At 38.2% G+C, this 22,989-nt stretch overlaps 1 protein-coding gene across 1 annotated transcript in view; it reads right to left on the bottom strand.

Annotated features, from left to right (window-relative positions):
- The window catches only part of RANBP17 (RAN binding protein 17), a 264,626-nt gene that overhangs the window by 26,902 nt on the left and 214,735 nt on the right, over positions 1-22,989 (bottom strand). The window contains exon 25 of the mRNA XM_070732698.1: positions 18,007-18,173. Within this exon, the coding sequence (XP_070588799.1) occupies positions 18,007-18,173 (167 nt within the window). The remainder of the gene's footprint in view (positions 1-18,006; positions 18,174-22,989) is intronic.

Here is a 22,989-nt window from a genome sequence, read left to right as displayed (position 1 = left end):
TTGAAACTGAAACTGTTTTGGATGAAATGAGCATTCCTCATAAGTTTTCTTTCTAAATTTTTGGTAACATCCAGTTCTGGTCTATCAGTCTATTTGTTCTGTTTGGGTAAGAATTATCTCTGCTTATCACTTTTAAAAATGTATTTTGAATGCAGAAAGCCTAGCATCTCTAACTAAAAGGATGAAAGACAAAGAGATAAACATTTACGAGAACAACTAATATTATCTTAATTGAATGGACTACTGTTTATCAAGAGCAGGCAATCTTTTTGGATCCTCAAATTACATAAGCCAATAGTCAGAACTATTAACTGGGTGCAAGAGACACATACTCTTGCACTCTGGGTGCATATACATCAGTGATTTTCAACCTTTTTTCTGCAGGGGAACCCTTGTCTCAGATTTCTGGCGGAACCTGTACCATGTACCAGTACTGTTTATGTCCCTTCAAGGCGAGCCCCCAATTTAATTTTCTAACTTTCGTTTTTTAATAAATCGGTCCATGTTAGTGGTAAATCTGTATAGTCTGGAGGACAAGAAGGGAAAGGGGAGACATGATCAAAACCTTTAAATATGTTAAAGGGTTAAATAAGGTTCAGGAGGGAAGTGTTTTTAATAGGAAAGTGAACACAAGAACAAGGAGACACAATCTGAGGTTAGTTGGTGGAAAGATCAGAAGCAATGTGAGAAAATATTATTTTACTGAAAGAGTAGTAGATGCTTGGAACAAACTTCCAGCAGACGTGGTTGGTAAATCCACAGTAACTGAATTTAAACATTCCTAGGATAAATATATATCCATCCTATGATAAAATACAGGAAATAGTATAAGGGCAGACTAGATGGACCATGAGGTCTTTTTCTGCCATAAATCTTCTATGTTTCTATGCAACTCTGAAAAAGGGCCTTCTCAGTGGTGGCCCCTTCTTTAGGGAACAACATCGTCCCAGGAATACAATTCCCCTTCACCTTGTTGCTTTTCCAAAAGGCCCTTAAGACATGATTTTGTCAGTTCATCTCGGGACCTTGAATAGAGATGGAACGAATCAAGTAGTTGACCTGAGTGTGTTGTTGCTAGCGTTGGTGAGGCATAGTTTTATGTTGTAGTTTTTAATGGGGATTTTGGCAGACATACCAGTATGGCACAATCTGAGGTTAGTTGGCAGAAAGATCAGAAGCAATGTAAAGCCGACGCTTGTCAAAGGTGGAGCTGCTGCCACCGCAACAAACAGCAGTCAAAAGCCAAAGCTGAATCATGGCGAAAAGGCGGCCGAGGGCTTCTTGGTGCACTTCCGAAAGCTTCCTTAGAACTACACTTCCCAGGATGCTGTGCCGGGGGGGGGGGCGTTCAGCCGCTGGTGTCCATAATGAGGGGGCGGGGCTGCGACTTTGACGCGGTCCACGAATAAGCGTTCTGGGAGAAGGCGGAGGCAAAAGTGGAGTAAAGCGACGAAAGCCCAGACCTGAGGCGGAGGGGGGGCGGCGAGGGTTGCTGCTGCTGCTTGATACGGTCCTCGTCGGGTTTTTTTTTCTCATTAAGTCGTGGAACCCCTGGCTGGTCCTTGTGGAACCCTTGGGTTCCGTGGAACCCTGGTTGAAAAACACTGTCATACACACTGAGGCTTTAATCTTAAAGGACTTTACTCTTCCTACAAGTTTACCCTAGTTGAGGGTAAAATAACTTTAATGTAACTGAGAGGCACAACTGCAAAGTGTTTCTTGGACTGTATAGGAACAGTGAAACTGGCATTTGTGTAGCTAAGCAGAAAAGACTGCCCAAACCTGCCCATCTCTGGAAGAGATGGAGAAAAAATATCAGACCATATATAAGGCAATTATAATTGCACTTCCCAATTATTTTCTTCCTTAATTCAGGAAGACATTTAGAAAATAACGCTCAAACTTAGTTATGTCTCTCAGTTTGCATTATCAAATATATAATGGTATTTCTTTACTGATTAAAAAGCCAGTATTCTATCATCTCTTACATTTTATTACAGAAACTACAGTATTGACAGCTGGCAAGCCCTTGAAAGAACTGACAAGGTATTCAAACAAATCACTTTTAATCTGGAAGTAAATCCAACTGAAATGCTGAGACAGGAAATGGAAGTGTGACTTTCTTAAAAACGATAGCTATAATCCATCTGCTGCATGTACAAATAAGTCTAGAGAGACAGAGCTTATAATAAGACAAGACCTAGGTGCTGTTGCTGCTGTGTTAACTCAGCTCAAGAGAATATTGCTGAGACTTCCTCTTACGAAGTCAAGAGAGGTGTGCCTGATTGGACCACATGCAAAGAACATAGAATAATAGAGTTGGAAGAGACCTTGAAGGTCTTCTAATCCAAACCCTTGCTAATGCAGGAGACACTACACTAGTGATGGCAAATCTTTTTTAGTTCATGTGCCAAAAGGTGTGTGTGTGTGCTAGCATGCGCCCATACCTCTTCCTCCCCCACCCCATGCATATGTGCACACCCCACTTCCTCCCGCACACGTACACAGGCTTTACTGAAGCCTGGTATGTGAAAAAAAATGCCCAAATGGGCAAACTGGAAGTTCAGGAAAATGCACTTCTAGCTTGTTTGTTGTGCTGTTTTTTGCACTCCGGAGGGTCCAGGAAGCTTCCTGAAGTTCTCCTTTCTGTGCTACTTTTGTACTCCGGAACTTCAGGAAGCCTTACAGAGTATTCGGAGAGGGGCAGCATACAAATCTAATAAATCATTATTATTATCCTCTGGAGTGAAAAAAAAATAGCACAACAGCAAACTGGAAGTGCGTTTTTCCGAACTTCCAGTTTGTCTGCTGGGCAATTTTTTTTTGCCTCTGGGGCTTCATGCTGAAGTGTCCGGAAGGCAAACGGCCTTTCTCAAGGCTGAAAATCAGCTGGCCATGCACGCTAGAGCTGACACATGGCAAAGTCTCATGTGCCCTCTGATATGTCTCCACATCCTATGTTCGCCATCACGGTCCTATACCATTTCAGATAAATGGTTGTCTAGTCTCTTTTTTGAAAGCTTCCAGTGATGGAGCACCCACAACCTCTGAAGACAAGCTGTTCCTTTGGTTGGTTGCTCTCACTGTTAGGGAATGTCTCCTTAGTTCTAGTTTGCTTTATTTTATTTATTTTAGTTCTGGGTTGCTGATTTTGTATTGCTTCATAATGCTGTTCATTGTGAAACAACACAAACATCAGATTATTATTTTTTGCCTTTTTGCTATGATTTATTCAGGATTTCACCAACTCTCTTGATGTTTGGGTAAGCAAAGCAATTGACAGAGGTTTCCAATCTATCTGTGATTTTTAATGTGCAGATTTCCCCCCCATAAGGTTGGAATAACTGATAGCAAAAAAGGATTCAGGGAACAGTTGATTGGGCTGCTGTTTGGCGTTCTTCAGCCTGAAAATTCACAGGCATCATTTCCTCCCAGTGAACAACGTGCCACACATTGGAGGTTATGATGAACTTGAGGATTTCATCAAACATTTTTCTCCTTTGGGCAATGCAAGCATAAGCCTTTGTTGAACTTACCCCCAATGTGTGTGCACTGAATTTTCAAGGATTGGAAAGCATTGTTTCTTTGGACATCATGTGATTAATGAGAAGAAGGGGGGAAAAGCATCATCCTTTATAAGTGTCTCTTGAGAGAAGAAAAGGTGCAGGCAGCTTATTCTTTTGAAAATCAGCCTATCATGCCTTTTCTAATAATGGGCTTGGCAACAGGGTCATAGTAAAGCCTGGTTTTAGACAACCAATCACTTTGTATCTGTCTCTAAACGTCTGCTGGAACCTCTCTTGTCCATTTTACTCATAGCTGGGTACAGAATCTATGCCATCCTTATCCAGTACATGATAGTGGCAAAGGAACTTCTCTAAGTTTTTCTATTAGAAATTGTCCTGAGAAAGATTATTATTATTATTATTATTATTATTATTATTATTATTATTATTATTATTAATTGGATTTGTATGCCGCCCCTCTCCGCAGACTTATGTTTATCAGGTTGCTGAAGCCACAGGTTTTTCAATACGCCACCTTCCAGATACTATGGATTACAGCTCATCATCTGACTGGGCTGGTATGCAGTGCTTTAATTAAGGTACAATATTATGGAACACATTTTTTTTCAAAACAAGAGTGGGAAGAGAAAGAATGCTTCCTGTTCATCTCATAAGTTCTTACTTTGTAGTGACTTCCAAAAATTGGAATCAATTTTTAAACATCCATTTCCTTATATACAACTAAATGTATTACTAAAAACTATGATGATGAATAAGATTTTGCAGATCTGGCTAAGTTTTAAATTTCTTATTGAGCAAATTGGTTTTCAAAGGATCATCATTAAGCAAGGTAGTATTTAGGAGACATGCTGGAAATTTCCATTTCTCAATGCATCTACTAAAGTTTTTGCTTTAAAACTCTTTTTAAACACTTTGTTTTAAAACTTGCCCTGTGACCAATTTGCACCTTAATTAAAGCACTTCCATCCTTCCGAAGTTGGTAAAATGTGGACCTAGATTGTTTGGAGAAATATGCTGACTCTGTAAACTGCTTAGAGAGGGGTATAAAGCACTGTGAAGTGGTATATAAGTCTAAGTGCTATTGCTATAAACAGAGGAGCAAAAATGGGTATGGCTGCTTGTTTTAATTTTAATTTGCCCAGATTTATTTATTTTTGCTTCTTCCTTCTCTCCTTATTTCCTACACAATAGCCTATGGGGGGACCACACTTGGCAAAGTTCAAAAACCACTCAAAAATATTTATGAGAAATTTGTAGTCTTGGAGACATAGATCACATATCCCTATTTAAAGGATTCAGCAGATTTCACTTTAAACTCTTATTCATTCTGAGATTGAAAGAGAGACAGATTGCAGGATGAAAGGTAATATAAGAGTAACTTAAAGACTTGTTTCCATCGATTTAATATTTTTAAATCAGAAATTGATTATATATTACCTATATGATGACATCACCTATACAGAACAGTTCCATTTTAAAGTAGAAATGTTCAGCTGATTCAACAATGGTCAGCTAATTAAAATTCTACAGGAATGGAAGATACAATTTTCCCATGCAGTTTGTTTTTCAGAGACTGAATATGAAATCTTTTCTATACATTTCACAAAATAAAAAAACAATCATTTTTAGAGGAAGGCAGATATGTTATCTGAAAACAGGGGAGTTATGATTAACAGCTGAAGTAGAATTCAATTAAATGTTTAACTTGCCATTTGGCCACATTCACTGTATTCTGGAGTCAAAATGGAAATAAACTTTTAAAAGAAGTCCCAGGTAAAAAAACAGCAACAAATTTTGCTATGCCATCCCCATTAGAATTATAATTTCATCAAGAAAACCTATAGAGAAAACTCCCATTACTGAATTAACCAGAAGGAACTGTATTTTTTAAATTCTTTGCACTTAGTATTCCTCCAAATGTACTATCAAAATCAAGCAGTGCATTATAAATATGCAACAAAGTTACAAATAAGATGCAAACACTAGCATCCTAATGTTTTCATTTAATTACCCTTGAAACACATTCTATTTAATATTCATTACTCAAAAGCCAATTTAAAAGGGAAAGAGGTGATGGTACTTATTCAGAAAGACATGCTTTCATTCACAGCAATAGTTATCTAATATACGGAAGTTAATAAAGCAGATTAATCTACAAGTCCCTTTAAGCCATCACTGAGTTTAGAACAACTGCCTCTTTGACCTTTAACCCTCCTGCTGTGCACCAGTAGCAGGTGCCAGCTGCGCTAAAACGACGTCTGACGTGGTTGAACGCAAAGGTCTTTTCTTACTTTGCTTCGACCAGCAGTTGACCCTGTAGGAGCAATTATTTCATCTGCAGGCCTAAAGGCTACAAAAACCAGAAACTGATAAACAAAAAGCATATAGACACCAGCTGCCTAGCCTGAGGGTACACCTCATCCCATTGACACCTCTAGCAACTTTTTCTTTGAAAACCGAATTATACACTTTTTTGTCTCCAGCCACACAGACTTTGCCACACTCCTGCTGCCCATAAAACTGTATTGTTAACTGTTTCATATGCTTCATTTAGACAGTAATAGTCCTATCAGAATGATTTAACTCCATGTTTTAAGAGATGCAAATGATTTAAGTCGCTAGAACAATCCATAAAAAGACTTTGGAATAAAACTTTTGCACTTAAAACAATTTACATTTCTGCTCATCATTTAGGTATGTTGTAATTTTTATCCAAGCTTTTGCATAAGTTGAAAGACATTTGCCTTATATCTGCATCAAAACTTCTGGAATTATTGTTTTGTATACAGGGTTACTCTGTCAAGATGAGTAAGAAATGTAAATTGTTTTAAGTGCAAAAGTAGAGCAATCAATATATAACAATTTGCATGCATTGTCAAGGTTAGCTTCTTTAAAATTATTGATGATATTAAACTATCAATCAATAGCTGAAAAGCCCAAATTAATGTCAAACAATAAAATAAATGGCACTGGGATTGAGTTTTAGTTCATTCAATATGGTGCTTTTTCTGGTTCTGTAATCACTCAAATCTCAGCTGATTTGGCCCACAGCTGTTAAATTTTTGTTCTTCAATTTCTTTTTTAACTGATAACATTGGTTCACATAATAAATCCAATAAAATTGTAAACAGAGATACAATATCCTAAAACCTAACGTGATATCAACTTAAACATGTTTATAACCTAAACAGGTAAGCTGCCACCCAAAGATTATTAAGAATCCAAAGATGCAACTGCTTTTTGGGGTTTTAAGACTTGCATTATTGTGTTGTTAGATTGTGTTCCTTTACTTTAATTTAAACATGTGAAAGTTTACCCACCAATTTCACATCTTTTTTTCTTAGTCCAAAAGACATCTTTCTGGACTGAGCTTCATGGTATAATTTTTGAACCTAGCTCCATTGTTGTCTACAGTAATATCAAAAAGCAGGGAGAACACCCTCAATTTAGAAGAGAGCCTGTACTGACATTACTCTCTCCTTTATGTAAGCTCATAGCTGTGATGGCGAACCATGGCACACGTGCCACAAGGGGCATCCAGAGCCCTCTCTGCAGGCCATTGACCAGCTCAGCTCCACTGTGCATGCCTCCAGCCAGCCAGCCGATTTTGGGGTCAGACAAGCCCATGCTTTTTCCTCACTTTTGGAGGGCTGTGCCTTCCCAAATCTCTGGAGATTCCATCCCAGCACTGTTTGGGCACACAGCTGCATTTGGGGATTGAAGGTTTCCCCCCACAGCTCCCTTTGGGGGAAGAGACTTTCCCCCCCATTCCCAGCTCTGTTTGGGAAAAGAGGCTCTTTCCTCTTCCCAGCTGTTTGGGGAAAAGAGGCTCCCCCCCACTCTGTTTAGGAAAAGAGGTATTTCCCCCCATTCCCAGCTCTATTTGGGGGGGGAAAGGCTCCCCCCCCCGCTTTGTTTGGGGGAAGAGGCTTCCCCCCCATTCCCAGCTCTGTTTTGGGAAAAAGGCTCCCCCCCCCCCCACTCTGTTTGGGAAAAGAGGCTCTTTCCTCTTCCCAGCTGTTTGGGGAAAAGAGGTTCCCCCCCACTCTGTTTAGGAAAAGAGGTATTTCCCCCCATTCCCAGCTCTATTTGGGGGGGGGAAAGGCTCCCCTCCCGCTTTGTTTGGGGGAAGAGGCTTTCCCCCCATTCCCAGCTCTGTTTGGGGAAAAGAGGCTCTCCCCCCGGCTCTGTTTGTGGGAAGAGGCTTTCCCCCCATTCCCAGCTCTATTTGGGGGGGGAAGGCTCCCCCTCACTTTGTTTGGGGGAAGAGGCTTTCCCCCCATTCCCAGGTCCATTTGGGTAAAAAGGCTCCCCACCCCCTCCCAGCTCCATTTGGGCATGGGAGGCTTTTTTCTCCATTTATTGAAAGAGTCTCTTTCCCTTCCATTTGGGGAAAGAGGCTTCTTCCCTTTTCCAGCTCCATAAAGGGAAAGAGGCTTTGCCCCCCTCCCAGCTTTGTTTGGGGACGGGAGGCTTTTCTCCACTCCCACTGCTGTTTTGGGATGTGAGGTCAAAATGGGGTGGGTGGGTGGTTGCGTGTGCATGCCCGGTGGGTCGCACATGCATGTACAGGAAGCAGGACATGCAGGAGGGACATTGCATGATGTGTGTGGGCACTTGCACACATGTTACAGTGTGTGCACGCGCGCACACTTTCGGCACCTGAGTCAAAAAAAGTTTGCCATCACTGTCATATAATCTTAATTTCTGCTCAACCTATGATAATATAAATGCACACATTTTAGTCTGATTTGGTTTTTAGAGTAAGGCTTTCTTCAAAGTCGCACAATTGCTACACAGCAATGCAGATGAACTATTGTGCACATATTAATTACCTATTATTACCGCTCTGTCCTGTTCTCATTTCTGCCAAATGCTGGTGAAGTTATCTAACTGGATGGCAGGTTAGTGCAGAAGCAACTACAAATGGCAGCTGACAAGGTTTCACTTCTTTTTTTTAAAAACCACTCTATCATGCTAGCACTTCCCCTTCTCCTCTGAGGGGGGAAAAATAAGGTTGCCTCAGCCTTCCATCCTTCCGAGGTGGGTAAAATGAGGACCCAGATTGTGGGGGCAATAGCCTAGCTCTGTTAAAAAAGTGCTGTTGCTAACATGTTGTAAGCCGCCCTGAGTCTAAGGAGAAGGGCGGCATAAAAATCGAATGAATGAATGAATGAATGAATGAATGATAAAGACAGCCACAAAAGATAACTAGCACTCAACATTTCTCCAAATCCAGACAAACGCTTTAAATTTTACTAATTTTGAAAAATATCAGTGTGAAACACTACAAGCTCTATATTAGTGTTTTACCTGGTAAGGCAGACTAATTTTTAATTGCTTGATAAACTATAAACTATATTCTTGGTATGCTCAGAGGTGGATCCCTACTAGTGCGGTAGTCTGGTAGTGGCCCGCCGATTGCACAATTTGTGTGCAATGGCTCCATGGCTGTCTTTGCTGGTCTGTGCGCGGCATCATCTTTTTTTTTTGCTAATTTTTGGGATAACTTTTGCTCTCTGAGCATTCGCAGAAGGAAAACTGTCCCTCTTCACATGCATGGACATTAGTTGATTAAAATTTAAGGCTTTAAAAAAAAAAAGAACAGTTGGACGGCACTGGCTTTTGTTTAATCTTTATAGAAACGGAAACATTTTAAAGAAAAGAACAAACAAGCTGATAGATGTTTAAACAGACCCTGTTTCACTGCACTGCAAAAGACAACATTAGCACTTAAAAGTGAGACTGACAGGAATATGAAACAATTACTGTATTTTTCGGACTATAAGACAAACCTGTGCATAACACACACCAAGATTTCAAAGATGTAATTTAGAAAAATAGGTTTTTGTCCTCCCCTGCCCCCAGGAGCACTCTGTAACTCTCCCAAACCCTCTGTATGCCCCATTTTTCTGAAAAAGGTCCCATTTTTCCCCTGCTCTTTGCAAAAATGGGGTAAGCAGAGGATTTGGGAAGCCTGCAGAGAGCTCCTGGGGCAGGAGAAGGCAAAAATCTAAATTTTTGCAAAAAATAGTCTGTTATTCATCCATTTCCCCCAAAAAATGGGGTGCAGAGGGTTTGAGAGGCCTGCAGAGTGCTCCTGGGGGGTTGGGGAAGGCAAAAATGCCCTGTTCTTCCCCTACTTTTTTTGCAAAAATGGGGGTGTTTTTGCCTCCCCCCCAGCCCCCAAGAACACTCTGCAGACCTCCCAAACCCTCGGCACCCCCCATTTTTCACAAAAATGGGATTCAGGGGCGGGGTTTTGGGAGGCCCAAAGTGTATAAAACGCATTGACATTTCCACCGGTTTTTAGTGGTGGGGAGGGGGGGAAGGTGTACCTTATACTTTGAAAAATATGGTGTGTGTTTTTCCAGTGGAACTGGTCTATTAGGGCAACCTGATATCCAAATATGGGATGGAGCACACTGCTTCTGCTTTCACCTTTCAGCCCCAATTCAGGAGCCTTCTGGTAAATATAGAAACATAGAAACATAGAAGTCTGACGGCAGAAAAAGACCTCATGGTCCATCTAGTCTGCCCTTATACTATTTTCTGTATTTTATCTTAGGATGGATATATGTTTATCCCAGGCATGTTTAAATTCAGTTACTGTGGATTTATCTACCACATCTGCTGGAAGTTTGTTCCAAGGATCTACTACTCTTTCAGTAAAATAATATTTTCTCATGTTGCTTTTGATCTTTCCCCCAACTAACTTCAGATTGTGTCCCCTTGTTCTTGTGTTCACTTTCCTATTAAAAACACTTCCCTCCTGAACCTTATTTAACCCTTTAATATATTTAAATGTTTCGATCATGTCCCCCCTTTTCCTTCTGTCCTCCAGACTATACAGATTGAGTTCATTAAGTCTTTCCTGATACGTTTTATGCTTAAGACCTTCCACCATTCTTGTAGCCCGTCTTTGGACCCGTTCAATTTTGTCAATATCTTTTTGTAGGTGAGGTCTCCAGAACTGAACACAGTATTCCAAATGTGGTCTCACCAGCATTCTATATAGTGGGATCATAATCTCCCTCTTCCTGCATGTTATACCTCTAGCTATGCAGCCAAGCATCCTACTTGCTTTCCCTACCGCCTGACTGCACTGTTCACCCATTTTGAGACTGTCAGAAATCACTACCCCTAAATCCTTTTCTTTTGAAGTATTTGCCAACACTGAACTGCCAATACAATACTCAGATTGAGGATTCCTTTTCCCCAAGTGCATTATTTTACATTTGGAAACATTAAACTGCAGTTTCCATTGCTTAGACCATTTATCTAGTAAAGCTAAATCATTTACCATATTACAGACGCCTCCAGGAATATCAACCCTATTGCACACTTTAGAGTCATCGGCAAATAGGCAAACCTTCCCTACCAAACCTTCCCCTATGTCACTCACAAATATATTAAAAAGAATAGGACCCAGAACAGATCCTTGTGGCACACCGCTTGTAACCTGACTCTGCTCAGAATACTCGCCATTAACAATAACTCTCTGATGTCTACGCTTCAGCCAGCTGCAAATCCATTGAACTATCCAGGGATTAAGTCCAATCTTCACTAATTTATCTATCAGCTCTTTATGTGGAACCGTATCAAAGGCTTTGCTGAAGTCCAGGTAGGCAATATCCACGGCACCACCTTCATCCAACACCTTTGTGACATAGTCAAAGAAATCAATGAGATTAGTCTGACATGATTTGCCTTCAGTAAAGCCATGCTGATTTGGGTCTAATAAGTTATTGTTTTTTAGGTGCTGATTTATCCTCTTTTTGAGTAGAGTCTCCATCATTTTAACTACAACTGATGTCAAGCTAACTGGCCTGTAGTTACCAGCTTCTTCTCTACTGCCCTTCTTGTGAATAGGCACAACACTGGCCATTCTCCAATCCTCAGGAACTTCTCCTGTTAACAAGGATTGGTTAAACAAATCAGTCAGGGGGGTAGCAATGACAGATCTGAGTTCTTTAAGAACTCTGGGGTGGATGCCATCTGGACCCATTGCCTTATTTATCTTTAATCGTTCAAGTTCTTCTAAGACATCGGCTTCTAAGATCACTGGAGCTGAATCCGTACAGCTGGAAGCAATGCTATATCCCTCTATAGTATTATTTTGTAAGGTGTCTTTTGAGAAAACTGAACAGAAGTAGCTATTGAAATGGTCAGCGATCTCCTTATTCCCATTAATGCATGTATTATTCCCGGTACTAAGCTTCGTGATGCCGCAGTTTTTCTTCTTCTTATCATTAATATATCTGAAGAAGGTTTTATCCCCCTTCTTTACAGATTTGGCAATTTCTTCCTCTTTTGAGGCTTTAGCAGCATATATTATCTGTTTCGCCTCCTTCTGTCTCATTTTATATACCTCCCTATCAGCTATACTTCCAGACTCTTTATACCTCCTATAGGCAGCCTTTTTTTCATTGACTATAGCCCTTACATCATTGCTAAACCATAGCGGTTTCTTCTTCCTTTTACCTTTAGTTATTTGTCTTACATACAGTCCAGTGGCTTTTAAGATGGCTTTTTTTAATACAGTCCACTGGATGCTTGCTCCTGCCATTTTATCCCTCCCCTTTAATTCATTATCTAAATATTCTCCCATTGCATTAAAATTTGTTTTTCTGAAATCCAATACTTTGGTTGCATTATAGGATTGCTCACAATGAGTTTTTACATCAAACCACAAACATAGATGGTCACTGCAACCTAAATTTTCTCCCACCTTGACATCTGAAACCCAATTCCCATTCGTAAAAACTAAATCTAGAATATTCTCCCCTCTAGTTGGTGTCTTAACCAGCTGTGCCAGAGCTGCTCCTGTAAAGGCCTCTACTATATTCTTACTTTTGCATGTAAGGGCACTGGGGATATTCCAGTCAACATCAGGCATGTTGAAATCACCCATAACCACAATATCTCCCTTTACTGCCATTTGGGTAATTTCATCCACCATCTTGTTGTCATATTCCTCGGATTGCCCTGGAGGCCTATAGATCACCCCAATTCTAATGACAGAACCTTCTTTATTTTGCATGCAAATCCAGAGAGTCTCTAGATCTTGACACGTATTTTGAATTAGTGTTGTTTTTAGACTTTCTTTAATATAAATGGCTACTCCACCTCCCCTTCTCTCTATTCTATCCTTCCTATACAGTGTATATCCTGGTATGGATATTTCCCATTCATTAGAATCCTTAAACCATGTCTCAGTTATGGCAACCAGGTCCAAATTATCTCTAGATATTATGGCCATTAATTCACAGAGCTTGTTGCTCAAGCTTCGAGCATTTGTGCACATTACCCGAAGAACATTATTTTCGTTATTAGTTTGCCCCTTATCATCAACAACTACATCTATATTATTTGCAGCTCCCTTTTCATAAGCTTCCAAAAACTGCTTTATCCTCATTGGTCGGGGACAGAAATCACCCACATCAGTTACATCTCTGTCCCCTTTACCTAGTTTAAATGCCTGTCCAAAAAAGTTCTGAATTCCTTACCGAGCACCTGGGTACCTCTGTATGATGGATGCAAACCATCCCTCTTAAACAACTCCCTATTAGACCACCTACTGACATCATGACTTACATAGCCAAAACCTTCAGCTTTACACCACTGCCTTAACCACACATTAAACTCTCTGATACACGTTGTTTTATCCTCTTGGCCACAAACCGGTAACACCTCTGAGAAAGTCACTGAATCAGTTATTTTACCCAGCTCCACACTTAGACATTGAAAATCTCTTTTTACTACGTTAACATTTCTCTGTGACAAATCATTTGTGCCAAGATGCACCACCACATCAACGTTATTACCTTATAAATTCATCACAAAAGACAATCATAAAACCAAATTAGAAATTATGTAAATAGGCATGTATGTCCTTTCATTTATTTACAGAGAATGTATAGTTTTATTTCTGCAAGTAACAGCAATCCCTCATGCTTTCTATTTAGATTTCATTTCATCTATAAATAAAAATTGGCCGACTGAAGCAGGTAGATTCTTAAAATGCATTTTTCAATCCTAGTTTGTGTTCCATGCTCGAGTTGCTCTTCTATGTCGAAACTGTGTAAGTGCCTTTTGCATAAAATTCCTAATAACACTTTCAAATGCTTCTTAATACATGTACAATACTATTATTTATAGACTCTATAGCAGAGGATCAGCTTTTTGGACAAACCAAGGAAAGAAATAATGAGGCATTGGAATACTCCATTATTATTTTTTTTGCTATGTGATCACATTAAGGCACTGAACCTTTTCATAAAATTATTTGCAAAACATAGAAACATAGAAGATTGACGGCAGAAAAAGACTTCATGGTCCATCTAGTCTGTCCTTATACTATTTCCTGTATTTTATCTTAGGATGGATATATGTTTATCCCAGGCATGTTTAAATTCAGTTACTGTGGATGTTGCTCATCTTTGGTGTTCAGACATTTTTCCTAATCTACTTCTGAAATACCTGGAACAGGAGGCATAACTCCTTTGGGGAGTGAGGAGGAGTGCAGTGTGACCCATTGAAGAAAATGATGGACTGGGAAATCGTAGGTTCAAGTCGACTAGCAGAGTGGGAAACTCATTGAGTGATTTTGAGTCAGGCATACTCTCTTGGTCCAGCCTATTTATTATCGGCGGTCGGAGGGGGGGGGGTAATGATAGAAGGAGAACGATGCACAGTGTGCTGTCTTGAAGGGTGGAAAGGAAATCTAACAAATAAATGAATGAGAAGAAGTAGCAAGGACTGCATGGAATATGGTGGTGTGGTTAGGTGAAAAGTGGATTATGAAGCCACTAGCTTCTCACAGGTGATGTTTTTCTGGCTAGGTTTGCTGCCCAAGGATGCTATACCTTTGAATCACTATGAAGTTGTAAAGAGATATTCTGTACCTATTGCCAACTTTTCTTTTCTCCTTTGATTTATCTCAACTTTGTATGGACAGAAATTAGCCATCGGTTGGTGTGAAACTGGAGAAACCTCATCAATATTTATGATCTGTCTCAATTCTATTAGATCTTTTTTATCATAAGAATAAAGCTAATTGGTTGTTTAACTGTGCTGTCATAGATGGATCCATCTGTAACTTACCTTATACTATGATAGTCTCTTTAAAGAGCCAACTGTAACCCATGTAGCTATTGATCTCATGCTACTCTTTCAATAATAATCCAGCAGCCCGAAGATAGTGCAAGACTATGCCAAGTTATTAGAAATGGCTTTTAAAACCCTACAGTTTAAGAGTACTTTTTCCCTTGTCCCACTGAAATACTACCCATATGTCTACGTTGCTATTAATCAATCAAGAATAAACTGGATGAGGTACAGGATACTTAAACTTAAATTTCTGAAATATTTTTAAACATATAATCCAGAAACATTGTCATGTAGCAATGTATTAAAAGGAATTTTCATGTGCTTAATTACAGGTACCCCTCAACTTACAACAGGTCACTTAGTGACTGTTTGAAGTTACAATGACACTGAGAAAAGTGACTTAGGACCATTTTTCACACCTACTTTCCATGGTCATGTGACTTACATCCAGATGCTGGACAACTAACTCACATTTATGACAGCTGCAATGTCGCGGGGTCATGTGATCACCTTTCGCAACCTTCTGACCAAGCAGAGTCAATGAAGCAACCAGATTCATGTAACAACCATGTTACTAATTTAACAGCTACAGCGATTCACTTAACAAATGTGGCAAGAAAAGCCAAAAAATGGGGCAAAACTCACTCAGCAACATAAATTTTAGGTTCAATTGTGGTCATAAGTTGAGGACTACCTTTATATTTTCCTCCAATAAATTCAACACTTATGATGTGCAAATATTTAGACACATATATTTCCTGCTTTAAAAAGAAACATGATGTAACAGTGTTTCCATCAAAGCAGACAAATTGGGGAAATATTTAGCTTCATTGCATCACTTTAAAGAACTGACAAGTCTCTTTAAGCTCACAGTACAATTAGTCATTAGGGCCTAGTTTTCTAGCACTGTTAAGCAATTTGTAATAACCCTTTTGTTTTAATAGGGTTAGGCATTACTTACAAGACACAGCTGTCTAGAAAACTGAAACCTCTCGTTGTGAAGCAACAGTCTTGTTCATTTGGCTGCATGATAGTCAAATCAGCTCTAAAGCTATGGTTTAATGGCCTGCCGATGAATAATCAATGGATCACTTTTCATCTGAGTGTGAAAATGAGAATAATCTAATTCACTGTCCCTTTGGTAAGATACAAAGCCTAGGGTTCTATTTCTATTCAGGGGCTGATTTATAACCCAATGGAAATCTGATGTAAACATATAATCAATGAGTCCCATCATTGTTGATAACCACCCCCAACTGGCTCACTCCCTCATCTCAAAGAGCTATCCCTTTAGGCTATTAGCTTTATCCAGCTAAGTCTTTCTACTACTCCTGCCTGCTGCTTTTACCTTGCCCATTTGTTCAGACCAGCAGAGTCAGAAGTAATTTTATACGCAGCAGAGAGCGGGTAGAATTGATTTTTCACTCAGCACTCAGTTCCCATCTGAATAATTATCAATTTTACTGCCTCATAAAGGGAAGAGTCAAAATTTCAAATCAATTCAAAAGAGCTTCTGAGAGTAGAGAAACTGTACAGAAGGAGAGAGGTCAAAATTGGCAATGACCTCGGGAGATGATGTCAGGTATTAGTACACTGAATGGTTGACATCAGAAGCACTCAATGCAGTGTGACTTGTGCTAATGCAAATCATATTTATGCTGACTACTGGAGACTGGTCATAAATATTTAAAAGAGTACCTGAAAGCCTACATTCAAACTAAATATAATGTATTCCACAGATTGCGAAGCTAATAAAGACATATCATACCTTATTCATATGCTATAAATTTTAGGACTGCAAAGTATCATTGACACAAAATAGAACATTAAGGTCATAAGAACAGCAAATGTAGGAAAATCTGCGTTTGAGGCCAAGCTACCTAATCTTCCTGATTACACAGCTGAACTTTAAAGTGAGGCTGTAATGCTCAGCAACAGGCGAATGTGAAATACATTTCTAAGTTCTCATCAACTTTTATTCTACTTGAGTAGAGTGATTACTCCAGGAAGTTGCAATATAAAACAGTGATGGCAATGAATCACCGAGGACAGTAATAACAGTCCTATAGGTACTTAAATATTATGCTATGTATTACTTCTCAATTTGGTTTTATTTGGAGGCAAAGATCACACAAAGTAATCGCAGCAATAAATAAGAAGGATAAATCTTGTACACTTAAATGGCAATCATATTGCTAGTGCCTCATAATCAGCACAATCTTCAGGTTACGAAAAGATCATGAGAACTCTACAAATAATGTTACTATAATTTGATTACATCCATAAATTTAAGCAGTTATTTCAGGGTGATCCTTGCTAACAGGGATCTACTTAAAACGCTTATCCACCTGTTATTTGGAAGCACATTAAATCTTTTATCAAGATGCATTTTATCTCCTATTAGTATTAGAGAAGCGTAATTCCAATTGATGTTTTATTTTCTCATATTTTCATCATTCTTGCAAAAAACTATTTTGAAAACAAGATAAATATGAAAATACCTCGAAGTCTGGGAATCATTAAGTTTAAAAGCACCACTAGGCTATTCAGTCCAACTGAGAATCCCCATTATATATCATTCCAGACATCTAACAATGGCAGTTTTTGTTGCTATAAGTTGACTTTTTAAAAAGCTGACAACTACTGTATATGCCCAATACACTGTGCAACGCTTCAGATCAGACTCCAAAATGCATGAAAGAGCAATGCAGAGCAATTCCAGTGCACGAAAGAGCAATAATAAAGCACTTGGCAACTCATTGAAGCAGCTGCTTCCCGTTTCCAGGGGTAGATTTTACTTTACTCTCACAATCCTGGAAACAAAAATATCTGCTTTAAAGAGTCGCTGATGAAGTACTTTATCCATGCATTCGTGTGCTCCAAAGCAGTTTTTCAAAACTGAATACAAAGTAGTGCATGCCATAATGCCTACACACCTGCCCTTATAGGGGAGATACAAAAGCTTTTAAAACTCTATACAGAATGCAAAACACAGCTATCTATCTGATTAGAAAGGCCTCCAAAAAGGCTTTTTTACATTTTCAGCCCCTTATAATACTTTTTTCACCACTACAGTATTCACTGTTGACATTTTCACTGATTGTTCCACTAAAAGATAGTTATATTCCACTGTATGTAAATGCTTCTAAAATTCTGTAATCACATCAGCTGATTGATGTCTTCCTGGGTTACTAGACCCAACTGAGATGTTTTGGGGAACGATGCAGAAGCTTGTGAGTATGACTGAAATGGGGTCACTAATAACTGCAGTGATAAAACTTAGGGAACTGCTTTATTAAAATTTAAAAAAAAATATTTTAAAAAGAAAGTTCAGAAAGACAAAAGCAAAATAGTGATTTTGAGTTACCTGCTGCAGCACCTCAGAGTTTTGCTGCATGAAATGCAGTAATCTTTGCCCATCTTGGGAAATCTCCCTGATTCTCAGGGGTTTCTTTTCTTCTTTCGCTATGTGTTTGAAGAGATAGGTAACAATGTAGTCCAAACTTGCACAACAGCTAGAGGAGACAATCGTATCTGAACATTAAAAGAAAAATACAAAATTGCAATTTCTGAAATAATTTCACTATCAAAAACCTACAATGAAATGGGATTACAGAACTATAATAAGGGTAGATGGGACTATTTGCTCTTAGTCTGTTGTTATAACTTATTCCAAGTAGATTTCATATGACAACCCCTTATCTTTCACTCTACCACAGCACAGAGAGAGCTTTTACACCCTACTGGCTGGTGTTCCTGCCTGGTTTTACGCACTCCTGCTGGCTGTTACAAATTCAAAGAATCCAGCTGTTTCCTTATTGCTATGAAATTATGAATTCTGAAGAGTTTGTACTTGGGGGAATAAGAAAAAAAAGTATTGTTTTAGCAGTTTTAATCTGAAAAACCACTGACATGGTCAGAATAAATATACATAGATTAAAAACCTGTGGCATTCACAGATACTTTTCAATACCAGAACTGGAGAAGTATCCCAAAATTCTCTACCACCATGAATATTAAAAGGCAAAACATTAATACAATCTGGAGAGAAAGTACAATTTAAATTGCATTTATATGGAAAACTAAATATTTAGATGATATAAACGTTGGGAAACAAAATGAGTAATCAGCCCTCCTTCTCCAAGAAACCAAAATCAAAACAACCGAAAACCAACTGTCCCCCATGAAATATGTAACTATCATTTGGTTGCTATGAAAATACAAACAAAACACATTTTTTAAAAACTTGTGAGAAACAAAACAGCAAAGGACCACCTTTATTTTGTATAATATTTTGCTTAAAGCAAAATATTATAACAATTCTTGTTTTATAATATATTGTTTTCAAGGTAATAGGCAACTATTCTGTGCAATACATAAACAGCAAAATAACTGTGGATGTGTTTTATAAATCAATATCAAAATCCATATATTACTCAATGTTTGATATTTTTTCAAGGGGATATTGTTCATATTTATGCTCATCTCAGGAAGCAATTTTGATACAAAACATGTGTGGACCACAAATATGTTGTATCACGTTGTTTCAATACATTGTATTCAAACTGTGCATATTTCTTTTCATTTATTAGCAAGTAATTGCCTGCAAAAACTTTGCAATCTTCTAGCTATTTTCTGTTTACAGACTCAGCAACCTTGTCATTCATGGAATATAGAAACTTCTTTAAATACATCACAGATTTCTAATGTATTGTTTCTATTATTAGTTTTAGGAAAAGTCATCCTTTTATCCTAGTGCATATAGTTAAGCTATATTTGTGAAAGGAAAAAAACTTAAAAGGAATATGATGGTGCAATAGAAATCAAAAGTGTAAATTATCAATATTTAGGTTAATTCAGCTGCCAGATAAGGACAAAAAATATAGATTATTTTCAATTATTATATTATTGATTCTGGATTCTTTGTTTATGAACGATATATGCATGTGCATAAGCATTATTGTTAAAATACTGCTTATTTGAAGAAGAATCGCAAGGTATATGATAGACTCAATTAAGTGTATTCCCCTAAACTGCGATAAGTGGAATCTTGCCAATATTGCAGTGAGTATTTGAAAACTTCCCTCTAGGCACAAAATGTTGATCTGTGCCAGTTCTGGTTTCTAAATGTTGTTTTGAAGTTTACTTCTCTTTCAACATGACGGCAATATTTTTTTTTTCCTAAACTAAGTTCTCCTGGGATGTTAAGGAAGATTTTGCAGACAATTTAACTACAATTAGTCTCAAGATTCTCTTCATTTTGCCATGTATGAAACATTCCTCTGAATTTCTGACAATCCCCATTTCCACTGGATGCAAACTAAAGCAAATATTTGTCTCTAGTTTATCTGTAAAATACATCCACTCTGATCATTTTCAAAAATAGGTCACAATAAAATGTATTTTCTATACCATGCTACTTGGAACGGCATATGTGATTGTCCAATTCAATTATTACACAAAGCTAACAAGGGCAAATCCAAAACATTTTTCTTTCTTAATATTTAGATGCATTTGGCTATGTTTTAAATGTAGAGGTATCAGCATAAATTAAGAATATTGGAAAAAGCAAAATGTAAAATAATGCTAAACATCTGGAGTCAAAAGGTTGCATATTGGCATTGGCAGTTCTGTGTTAGCAAAAACTTCAGAAGAGAAGGATTTAGGGGTAGTGATTTCTGACAGTTTCAAAATGGGTGAGCAGTATGGTCGGGCAGTAGGAAAAGCAAGTAGGATGCTTGGCTGCATAGCTAGAGGTATAACAAGCAGGAAGAGGGAGATTGTGATCCCCTTATATAGAGCGCTGGTGAGACCACATTTGGAGTACTGTGTTCAGTTCTGGAGACCTCACCTACAAAAAGATATTGACAAAATTGAACGGGTCCAAAGACGGGCTACAAGAATGGTGGAAGGTCTTAAGCATAAAACATATCAGGAAAGACGTAATAAAATCAATCTGTATAGTCTGGAGGACAGAAGGAAAAGGGGGGGGACATGATCGAAACATTTAAATATGTTAAAGGGTTAAATAAGGTTCAGGAGGGAAGTGTTTTTAATAGGAAAGTGAAGACAAGAACAAGGGGACACAATCTGAAGTTAGTTGGGGGAAAGATCAAAGGCAACATAATAAAATATTATTTTACTGAAAGAGTAGTAGATCCTTGGGACAAACTTCCAGCAGACGTGGTTGCTAAATCCACAGTAACTGAATTTAAACATGCCTGGGATAAACATATATCCATCGTAAGATAAAATGCAGGAAATAGTATAAGGGCAGACTAGATGGACCATGAGGTCTTTTTCTGCCGTCAGTCTTCTATATTAATTATTGTTGTGAAAATCATGGCACTAGGCCTTGGAATGTTGGTTCCAGAGCATATCAAAAAGATAAGGTAATGTTGTATTAGCAAAATGTGAGAAAAAGAATTCATGGTTGGCCTCAGTAATCACTTGTGTTCCTATCTACATGTATTGATTTTGTGAGGAAATACTCAGGTGATACTTATTCTGGATGTTGAAAGAAAGAAACTCCAAGTAAAGATTTCCCACAGCAATTCTCTCTCTAAAGAGTATGATTTAATATTTATAAATGCTCAATTGTGCATTTTGCCCAAGAGTTAAATGTTTTAAGTACTCAATAATGTGATCAATTTTAATTGTCCACTTTTTTATTTATTAGAATTCATTTACATAGAAGTGCTTTGCGCTAAAGATGAATCATTCAAGCAGGCATGGGGGAGGGGGAGAAGGAGACAGGACAACATCAAATAGCCCTATCCAATCTAATCTAATTCCAAAAAAGGGAATGGTAGTTTCCACAGTTGTTCAAAATTCAAGATCAATCGTATCATTGATTCTTTTCCAACATATTCCAGGGATCTATTGCAGTACATAATTGAAGGTATTGTACTGAAACCTTCCTTCACATACATAGAGGATGAATTGGTGGAGCTCTAATCTCCTAGTACAGTGTTTCCCAATCTTGACAATTTGGAGATGTCTGGACTTCAATTCCCAGAATTCTCCAGCCAGCATTTTCTGGCTAGAGAATTCTGGGAGTTGAAGTGCAGGTATCTTCAAATTGCCAAGATTGGGAAACACTGCCCTAGTGCAAGTAGGGAAACATAATTTGTGTGAAGACTATCAGGTTTTCGCCTCTCGCTTATGTCCGACTTCTCTCTAAATTATATTAAAATCTTGTACACAGATCTAGATTTATTTCTTTAGTTAAGAATATGTGTATGGTTGCCCACTCACTCTCAGTGACTTTCTGTTTATGTGCATATTAAGATCCATTATGTTTTCCTTACAAGTTTCTTTCCCTTTGGTCGCACAAAAAAGAAATGAACACTTTGAAAGCAATCTAGAAATGCATATTTCATAAGTATGTTTTGCAGTACTTTTAAATCAGTACTTTGACTATTTGCTTGAAAATTGAATAACATAAAGTAAATCACTAACGTCCATTTAAAAACGCTCTTAACATGCTGATACCATACAAGTAGGTATTTATTTTCTTCTTTAAGTGATCTTAGCAGCACAGTGGAGCGGTTTATCTGTTCATGAGGATGCAATTTAAGTATTAAGGGCTACTTATATTTTCCCATAACTTTATATCAAAGATGCTTGTGACATTCATTTTTCTTCTCACTGTACGAATGTAACAGGGGAAGATGTTATGCAAGACCCCTATTCTGATTTTAATGGGCACAAAGGTATTTGCTGAAGTTGAATAGAATCAGCTTCTGGAATAGAATTGCATTTTACTCAGGTTACATAAACAAGCAGATTAAAGAGAGGAAAACAGAAGAATGAGAAAAATGACAATTGTTGCTGTTGAAGAAACAAGCAAGGAAGAGGTGAAATAATGTCTATTATAAACCTGAAATTCACATTTCAACTAATTTCTCTTTTCATGAGAACCAAGGTTTTGCTGTCTAAAAAATTGACTTGGGCATTTTATGAATGTATATAGCTGGAAGAATTATTTGGCAAGTGGCAACACTATTGTGCATGACACAATTTAAGAATTTTGTTTCGTTTATGATGAAAGGAAATGCAGAAAAAACAATTGCTGCCAACCTGCCTTCCATTGAGGACCTGTATGCTGCATGAGTCAAAAAGAGGGCGGGGAAAATATTTACTGACCCTTCACATCCTGGACACAAACTGTTTCAACTACCTTCAAAACGTCGCTACAGAGCACTGCACACCAAGACAGCTAGACACAAGAACAGTTTTTTCCCGAACGCCATCACTCTACTAAACAAATAATTCCCTTGACACTGTCAGACTTTTTACTAAATCTGCACTTCTATTTCTACTAGTTTTTCTCATCATTCCTATCACC

Source organism: Erythrolamprus reginae, chromosome 1, assembly GCF_031021105.1.
Source record: "Erythrolamprus reginae isolate rEryReg1 chromosome 1, rEryReg1.hap1, whole genome shotgun sequence".
Lineage (NCBI taxonomy): Eukaryota > Metazoa > Chordata > Lepidosauria > Squamata > Dipsadidae > Erythrolamprus > Erythrolamprus reginae.
Note: the sequence above shows the minus strand (reverse complement) of the source record. Positions and strands in the feature narration are given on the sequence as shown.